Source organism: Myotis daubentonii, chromosome 1 (genome assembly GCF_963259705.1).
Source record: "Myotis daubentonii chromosome 1, mMyoDau2.1, whole genome shotgun sequence".
Lineage (NCBI taxonomy): Eukaryota > Metazoa > Chordata > Mammalia > Chiroptera > Vespertilionidae > Myotis > Myotis daubentonii.
Window position 1 is genome coordinate 165285827 of NC_081840.1, and position 9093 is coordinate 165294919.

At 40.6% G+C, this 9093-nt stretch overlaps 1 protein-coding gene across 1 annotated transcript; it reads right to left on the reverse strand.

Moving 5' to 3' along the window:
• Positions 1-2914: 2914 nt before the first annotated feature.
• On the reverse strand, positions 2915-7342 carry LOC132238027 (jun dimerization protein 2-like). The gene is made up of 2 exons (XM_059702562.1): positions 7240-7342; positions 2915-3234 (listed from the first exon to the last, which is right to left on the reverse strand). The coding sequence occupies exons 1-2, from the start codon at positions 7340-7342 to the stop codon at positions 2918-2920; spliced, it is 420 nt and encodes a 139-aa protein (XP_059558545.1). The 3' UTR covers positions 2915-2917.
• Positions 7343-9093: the final 1751 nt, after the last annotated feature.

Sequence of the window (9093 nt, forward strand, 5' to 3'; positions counted from 1 at the left end):
ACAAATGGAAGCATATTCCATGTTTATGGATTGGAAGAATTAATATTATTAAAATGTCTATAGTAGCCAAAGCAATCTACAGATTAAATGCAATCTGTATTGAAATACCATTGGTATATTTCACAGATCTAGAAAAAATAATCCAAAAATGTATATGGAACCAAAAAGACCCCGAGTCACAATACCAGCTGTCAAGTTATACTACAAAGCCACTATATGCAAAACAGCCCGGTACTGGCACAAGAACAGGTATAGGTAGATCAGTGGAACAGAACAGAGAACCCAGAAATCAACCCAATCCATGATGCTCAATTAATATTTGACAGAGACAAGAGCATGCTATGGAATCAAGACAGTCTCTTCAATCAATGGTGTTGGGAAAATTGGACGGGTACCCGGAAAAAAAAAATGAAATTATACCACCAACTTACACTGTACATAAGAATAAACTCAAAATGGATAAAACACTTAATTGTAAATCATGAAACCATAAAAGTCTTAGACGAAAACATAGGCAGCAAAATCTTAGATATCTCTCATAGTAGAATTTTCACAGATACATTGACTAGAACAAGAGAAACAAAGGAAAAAATAAACAAATGGAACCACATCAAACTAAAAAGCTTCTGCACAGCAAAAGAAACCAGATTTAAAAAGCAAATGAAACCAACTGCATCAGGTAAGAGGTTAGTTCCCAAAATGTATAAAGAACTCATACAACTCAACAAAAGGAAGACAAGTAACCTTATTTAAAAATGGGCAAAGTGGTGGGAATGCAGACTGGTGCAGCCACTATGGAAGACAGTATGGAGTTTCCTTAAAAAACTGAAAATGGAACTCCCATTTGACCCTGTGATCCCACTTCTAGGAATATATCCCAAGAAACCAGAAACACCAATCAGAAAGGATATATGCACCCCTATGTTCATAGCAGCACAATTCACCATAGCTAAGATCTGGAAACAGCCTAAGTGCCCATCAGTAGATGAATGGATTAGAAAACGGTGGTACATCTACACGATGGAATACTATGCTGCTCTAAAAAGGAAGGAACTCTTACCATTTGCAACGTCATGGATGGGACTGGAGAGCATTATGCTAAGTGAAATAAGCCAGTCAATAAAGGAAAAATACCACATGATCTCACTCATTCATGGACAATAGAGACCATTATAAACTTTTGAACAATAATAGATACAGAGGCAGAGCTGCCTCAAACAGATTGTCAAACTGCAGCGGGAAGGCCGGGGAGGGTTGGGGGGCAGGAGGTAGGGGGGTAAGAGATCAACTAAAGGACTTGTATGCATGCATATAAGCATAACCAATGGACATAAGACACGGGGTGATAGGGGAGGCTAGGGGACTGTCTAGGGCGGGGGGATAAAATGGATACATATGTAATACCCTTTGTAATACTTTAAGCAAGAAAAAAAAAAAAAATTGAACTGCTATTTGACTCAATGACCCCACTTATAGGAATATATTCTAAGAATCCCAAAACACCAACCAGAGAGAATATCTGCACCCCTATGTTTATAGCAGTGTTATTTACAATAGCTAAGCTCTGGAAACAGCCCAACTGCCCATCAGTAGGTTAAGGGATAAAAAAAGAACTATGGTACATTACACAATGAAATACTATGCAATTGTAAAAAAGGAGGCTATCTTACCCTTTGAGACAGCATAAAGGGCCTGGAGAGTATTAGGCCAAGCCAAATAAGCCAGTCAAATATCTCATGAGCTCACTTATATGTAGAATCTAATGAACAAATAAAATAGGCCCAGAGGCATGGAAGCATGGCACAGACTGAATAATATCAGAGGGAAGGGTAGAAGGGGGAGGGTAGGCAGAGACTAGCCAAAAAACTTATATGCATACTAGAGGCCCAGTGCACTCAGGGGGGTCTCTCAGCTGCACACCTGCCATAGCATTGCGGGTCAGTGACCTGGGCCTCCCTCTTTCTTTCTTTCTTTTTTTTTTTTTAAGTAAGAGTAATGTTTACTGAGCAATACAGAACTGAGTACTATGAAGGGTTTACCAAAATGGAAATGCACTGCACCTCACCCCTGCCACCCCCAACACCACAAGACTACAGTACTTAGAAGTTACACGCAACAGCCATAACTGCTGAATATTTGTTCATAACAAATAAACCATAGCATATTTATACTGTATCACATTGAGTAATTATAGAAATCCCCTTATATATTGCTTGTATAAAATCTTTTTTTTTTGTAAAAAATGTTTTTTAAAAAAGTATAAAAAACATGTGCAGTTGAAAGCCCTGCCAGGACAGCCAGTCTGTAGACATTCAGTGAGTATGTGCTTTGAAAGGGCGCCCGCGCCTCGTGCCCTCAGCAACTCCAGCAGGACCAGCGAGGGTGTGCCCTGGCTGGCACTCCAGGCAGGACTGAGCTGGACCATGGTGGTTGGGTACAGCAGGGCCTGGCACTGTGCCCTTCTCCAGCCTTGCACCAGGATCAGGATCAGGGTCAGGATCAGGGTCAGGGTCAGAGCTCGGGGCAGGCAGATTGCAGTTTCACTCTGAGTCCCAAACTCAGCCTAATTTTGGTTGCAACTCATGGCTTTTCCTGGCTGCTCGGAGGTCCTTTGGGTGGGTGCCTGGCGGAGAGGCCTGGGAAGCGCCCATAGCTGCCTGGTTGGGTGTCTCTCCGGCCCAGAGCCTCTGTCCTGCCTCCCGCAAGCCTGGCCCCAGGCAGAACAGGCCCCCCTCAGGACTACTTTGGTCTCAGCTCTTGGTCCTGGGTTTCTTCCCCTGGTGTGGCTGATCTGAGTTTCACAAAATAGCCTGGCGGATGCTGGCTGTGCTGAGCCTCATTGAAGAGTTTTTCATGCAGCAAGAAAGCGCCCTCTGGGACCCTCCTCCTCCTCCTTCTCCTCATCTCCTCCTCATCATCATCTCCTCCTCCTCCTCCTCCTCGCAGCCCATGGCCACTTCTTCTCCAGCTGCTCCAGCAGTGGGTTGCCTTCTAAGTCAGGGGTCTTAACGCTGTCGGTCCTAACGATGCAGGTGGGGCGATGCCGGCTGAGCATCAGGATGAGCTGCTGCTGCTGCCACTCCTGCTTCAGCTCCTCCATCCGGGTTTTCAGCTCCGCATTCATGTGCTCCAGCCACTCAGGTTCCCGCTGCAGAAGCTCCTTCCGCTCCTTCTTCTTGTTTTGGCACGGGGCTGCCGCCACTTTGTTCTTTTCCCGGCCCCTTTTCCACCGCACTATTTGTAAAATGCCAATCACATAAAATTTTCATGATGATTCAATGTTATAGCAAATATATATCCAGGGATTTAAGTCTTTATATTTAGTGCCCATCCACTCCTTCTCAGCTCATTATAATATGATTTTAATTCTCTATTCATTAAAGAAAACTATAATTACCATTCAATATATGCAAAGCTTTTTTAAAATTGATTTTTAGATAGCAGAAAGAAGAAAGAAAGTGAAACATTGATTTGCTGTTCCACTTATTTATACATTCATTGGTTCCCCGGAGCCTGCAGGCTGGGGGAAAAGACCCAGAGGCCTGCGGGCCAGGAGGAGGAACTCAGAGACCAGTCTGACGGTGGCATGGCTCCGGTTCCCCAGAGCCTGCGGCGGGGGGGCACCGAGAGGTGCTCCATGCATCTCATGGTGACCAGTCATTTGGTCATTTTGGTTGTGACACCTCTGGCCTTTTATTATTATGATACCCCGGACACAGGTAATAGAAGGCCTAGGGTGGGGTGGGAATTGGGTAGAGGGTGCAAAGGAGGGGAATGAGTGACATATGTAATAACCTCAACAATAAACAGAAATATTTTTTTAAAGTTATATGAAAGAAAAGTACCACAAGGGTCCCTAACCCCATCTAAGAGACTTAGAGAGGGCTACCTTGAATCAGAGATGTCTACACTAAAATCTAAAAATTAAGAGTTATATATGCCTAGTGTCCCAATGTTAAAATAATTATACATTATTATGAATTATCTTAAACACTCATGTAAAGATGAAAAATTATTTTTTCTATCTAACACTTAGAGTAGCAATTCCATGTAGTACCTATTACCTTTACATCAATAAAAAGAAAATTAACAGTATCCTAGAAGTCAAATTCAGTTTACATGTAATGGTAAGAGAAGGGAAGCTACAAAGCCCAAATTTTATCAAACAACCTAAAATGTTTCAGACCAACAGCTGAACTGGAAAAAACATGAATTTATAATCAAACAAACTTCCAATTACATCCCTGCTCCCCTAACTAAGAAGTGAATAATATCAAATAAGGCAGCTCTATACCTTATCTGTTAATAGGAAACATGATATCTACCTCATGGGTTGTAGTGAGGACTGAGCCAATAAGTGTACAAAGTCCCTGATATTCACTAGGCACTCCATATGGGTTAGTTTCTTCCTACTAAATGGGGAAACCAGTTTTATCTTAATCCTATATAACAAAGAGCTAATATGCAAATGGTCATCATGCCCTCATTCCCTTGTGCCAGGGCCGGGGGCCTGAGGCAGCGCCCCCCGCATGGTGTATGATCTTTCTAATGTAATGGTGGATCCAATTTGCTAGAATTTTGTTAGGATTTTAGCATCTATGCTCATCAGGGATATTGGCCTGTAATTCTCTTTCATTATGTTGTCTTTATTGGCTTTGGAATTAGGGTAATGCTGGCTTCATAGAAAGAGCTTGGAAGTGTGCCTTCCTCTTGAATTTTTTGGAATAGTCTGAGAAGGATAGGTTTATTTCTTCTTTTGAATGTTTGGTAAAACTCCCCTATGAAGCCGTCTGGCCCCGGGCTTTTGTTTCCTGGAAGTTTTTTGATGACTGCTTCAATTTCCTCCTTAGTTATTGGCTTGTTGAGATTTTTTTATTCTTCTTGGTTGAGTTTTGGAAAGTCATATTCTTCTAGGAATATGTCCATTTCCTCTAGTTTGTTGTCTAATTTGTTGCAGTAGAGTTGTTCATAGTATTTTTTAACAATCCTTTGTATTTCTGTGGGGTCTGTTGTTATTTCACCTCTTTCATTTCTGATTTTGTTTATTTGGGTCCTCTCTCTTTGCTTCTTGGTGAGCCTGGCGAGAGGTTCATCAATCTTGTCTATCCCTTCAAAGAACCAGCTCTTGGTTTCATTGATCTTTTGTATTGTTTTTTGTGGTTGTTTTTTGTTTGTTTGTTTGGGTGTTTTTGTTTGTTTGTTTGTTTGTTTGTTTGGTCTCTATGTCATTTATTTCTGCCCTGATCTTTATTATCTCCTTCCTTCTGCTCACTCTGGGCTTTTCTTGTTTCTCTCTTTCTAATTCTTTAAGTTCTAGAGTTAGATAATTTATTACTATTTTTCTTGTTTTTTGAGGTGGCCTGTAGAGCTATCAACTTTCCTTTCAGGACGGTTTCCACTGTGTCCCATAGGTTTTGGATTGTTGTGTTTTCATTGTCATTCATTTCCAGGATGTTTTTAATTTCTTCTTTGATCTCTTTGGTAACCCAATCATTGTTTAATAACATGCTACTGAGCCTCCAAGTGTTTGAATGTTTTTGATTGTTTTTATTGTAGTTTATTTCTAATATTATGCCATTGTGGTTTGAGAAGATGCTTGATATGATTTGATTCTTCTTGAATTTGGAGAGACTTTACCTGTGCTCCAATATGTGGTCTATCTTTGAAAATGTCCCATGTGCACTTCAGAAGAATGTATATTCTGTAGATTTGGGGTGAAATGTTCTGAAGGTATCGATTAAGTCTGTCTGATCTAGTGAGTCATTTAGGATTGCTGTTTCTTTGATGATTATTTTGTCTAGAGGATTTATCCAGTGGTGTCAGTGGGGTATTAAAGTCCCCTACTATGGTTATATTGCTGTCGATCTCTCCCTTGATTTCTTCTAGTTTTTTTTATGTATTTTCGTGCTCCTGAATTGGGTGCATAAATATTTACAAGAGTTACATCCTCTTGTTGTATCGATCCCTTTAGTATTATGAAGTGGCCTTCCTTATCTCTTGTTATGGCCTTCACTTATATTTTATCAGATATAAGTATTGCTACCCCAGCATATTTTTTTATTATTTCTGTCTGTCTGAAAGATATTTTTCTAGCCCTTCACTTTCAGTCTGTGTGAGTCTCTTGTTCTGAGGTGGGTCTCTTGCATATATAGGATCATGTTTTCTTATCCATTAAGCCACTCGATGTCTTTTGTTTGGAGCATTTAGTCCATTTACATTTAAAGTTATTATTGATAGGTAATTGTTTGTAGCCATTTTTATTTTTTGTGCCTGTGTTCCTTCTTCCCCCTTTTGTTTTCCTTCTTTTTACAACAGTCCCTTTAGCATTTCTTGCATTGCTGGCTTGGTATTGATAAATTCCCTTAGCCGTTTTTTGCCTGTGAAGTTCCTGATTTCCCCTTCAATTTTGAATGATGGCCTTGCTGGATAGAGTATTCTTGGATTCAGTTCCTTGCTTTGCATTATTTTGTATATTTCATTCCATTCCCTTCTGACCTGAAGTGTTTCTGTTGAGAAATCATTTGATAATCTAATGGGAGATCCTTTGTAGGTAACTCTCTGTCTCTCTCTTGCAGCCCTTAAGATTCTTTGTCATAAACGTTTGCCATTGTAATTACGACATATCTTGGGGTGGGTCTTTTGGGATTCAACTTATTTGGGACTCTCTGTGCTTGTGTCACTTTTTTCTTCCCCATATCAGGGAAGTTTTCTGTCGTTACTTCTTCAAATAGGTTCTCTAATCCTTGCTGCTCTTCTTGTCCTTTTGGCACCCCAGTTACAAGTATATTACTTTGTTTCATGTTGTCCCAAAGCTCCTTTGGGCTCTCCTCCTGCTTTCTAATTTTTTTCTCCACTTGCTGTTCAGATTTGGCTTGTTTCTCTACCCTATCTTCTAGCTCACTAATTCAGTCCTTTGCTTCTCTTACTCTACCGTTGAAACCTTCCATCATGTGTTTTATTGTAGCTGTATCACTTTTGATTTCCTGATTCTTACATAGGTTGTTGATTTTCTTGTCCATCTAGTTTATGAACTGTATGACCATTATTCTGAATTCTTTTTCTGACATATTGCATGCCTCTGTTTCATTTAGTTCCTTTGGGAGGGGGATTCCTCCTTTTCTTTCCTTTGGGGGTTGCTTTTTGTCTCCCCATTTTTGCTGCCCCTGAAGGGTCCAGTAGCTAAGTTGCATGACACCTGAGCTGTGGGGCAGGCTTGGTGGGAGTGTAGCGCACCCTTACAGTCAAGGGCAGGCTCAGGGTATTGGGAGACCTGGCGGCACAGGTCAGCAGAAACCCCGTGAGCACTGCGAGTCAGGGGCCAGCTCAGGTGTCCAGGAGACATGGCCACTGATAGTTAGGGGCCAGCTGGGGTGTTTGTGACATGTGGCCAGTGGGAGCCATGGATGCCAATAGTCTGGGCCAGCTCGGGTGCCTGGGAGGTGCAGCCAGCGAGAGCCATGGACAGGCATGTGCGCAGAAACTCAGTGCTGGCTCCGGTGTCCGGGAGGTGCGGCTGGTGGTACAAAGAAAATTTTTATTGATTTTTAGAGAGAGAAAGGGAGGGAGGAAAGCATTGATGTGAGAAAGAAACATCAATTGGTTGCCTCACACACATGGCCAGGATAGGGATAAAACCTACAACCTGGATATGTGTCTTGACTGGGAATTGAGCCCACCAACTTTTGGTGTACTGGATGACACGCCAACCAACTGAGCCACATGGGCCAGGGCTACAAAGGAATTTCAAAGGGTCATTTTTCTTAACACATTGTATGCGGGAAATGTATTTATACGTTTTACATTGACTGGTAGTAGAGCGCTGGACACGTATTAATACGTTTTTTATAGACTAGCAGTAGAATGCAGGTAACGTATAAATACATAAACTAAAGTTATCATAATTTTACTGAACGTTGCCTTTTGCGCAAAAAAAATAGCAAAAATGGCCCGCGCCACCTGTTAGCACGCGATAAAAACTACCTGCAAACAATGTGTTAAATGAGGCCACTAACAACTTTCAAGAAAACAGTTTTAATTAAAAGATAGAGTTGAAAATGAGTAAGAATGTGAGAGTGAGAAAGTGGAAGCAGAGTATAACTATACTTCCAAAAAGTATAATAAAACAACTTAATTATTCTACAATGAAATATTACTTAAAGTCTGGAAGATATAGTAGAATACTATAGGGCCATTAAAAGAAATGATAAAAAGAAAACATGCTGACAGAAAAAGATGCCAAATACACTTTTAAGCGTTTTTTTAAAAACATACAACAAAGAACACTTGCATGCACTAATATCAAGCCTCAAAGTATGTAAAGCAAAAAGTAAGAAAAGAACTATAAGAAATGAATAAATTTATAATAATGATTAAGCATATCTTCCAGACTTTCACTAATATTTTATTGTAGAATATTTAATAAATTTCCTGGGACACTCCATTTCCCACAAACAGCCAAGCAAGTGTGATTCCAGAGGACCTCTGGCCCACAGCACCAGTGGTCACAGCCACATAAGGTCATATGGGGCACCAGGTACTTGCCTACCAGCATCCAAGGACTACTCTACTGAGCACAGCCAGAGACCCAGAGACCCAGAGATCCAGAACCATCAGGAGGTGGATGATGAGCTCACACATCCAGAGAGTCATAAGAGTAGCTCCTCAACAGTGATGAAAAGGGCTCCCCAGGCTGCAACACAGTTGAAAGGGACTGGCTTTTTTCCAAAAGGAATAAAAGTATTTCTATTTTAACTGTTGGCTTCACCTTAATAGTGGGTACTGGTTGCATATTAGTCCTGAATTTTCCTTAAGGAAACTTTTCAATGCCACAATTGATTCATCACAAGGAAAAAAAAAAACAGAAAGGAAAATAAATGATAGTGAAAATAAACAGCTACAAGCAATGTGAGTGAGAAAAACATATAGTTGAGAGAAAAGTCATGAAAGAATACATACACTAAGATTTCATTCATATAAAGTTTTTAAGTAAAACTATACAATACTTATAGAGGAGCATAAGTCATAAAAATGCAAAGAAATAATTATTAGGGTTGTGAAGGAAAAGGATGGGCACAGGAAGGATTCTAAAGCAGT

What these genes read in the sequence shown, in the direction of transcription:
- LOC132238027 (XM_059702562.1), bottom strand. Translation starts at nt 7,342, where the DNA reads ATGTCTCCTGGACACCTGAGCTGGCCCCTGACTCGCAGTGCTCACGGG. An exon ending in CCCTGAGCCTGCCCTTGACT is followed by an intron (nt 3,235 to 7,239) that starts GTAAGGGTGCGC and finishes TTTTACAAATAG; the next exon opens with TGCGGTGGAAAAGGGGCCGG.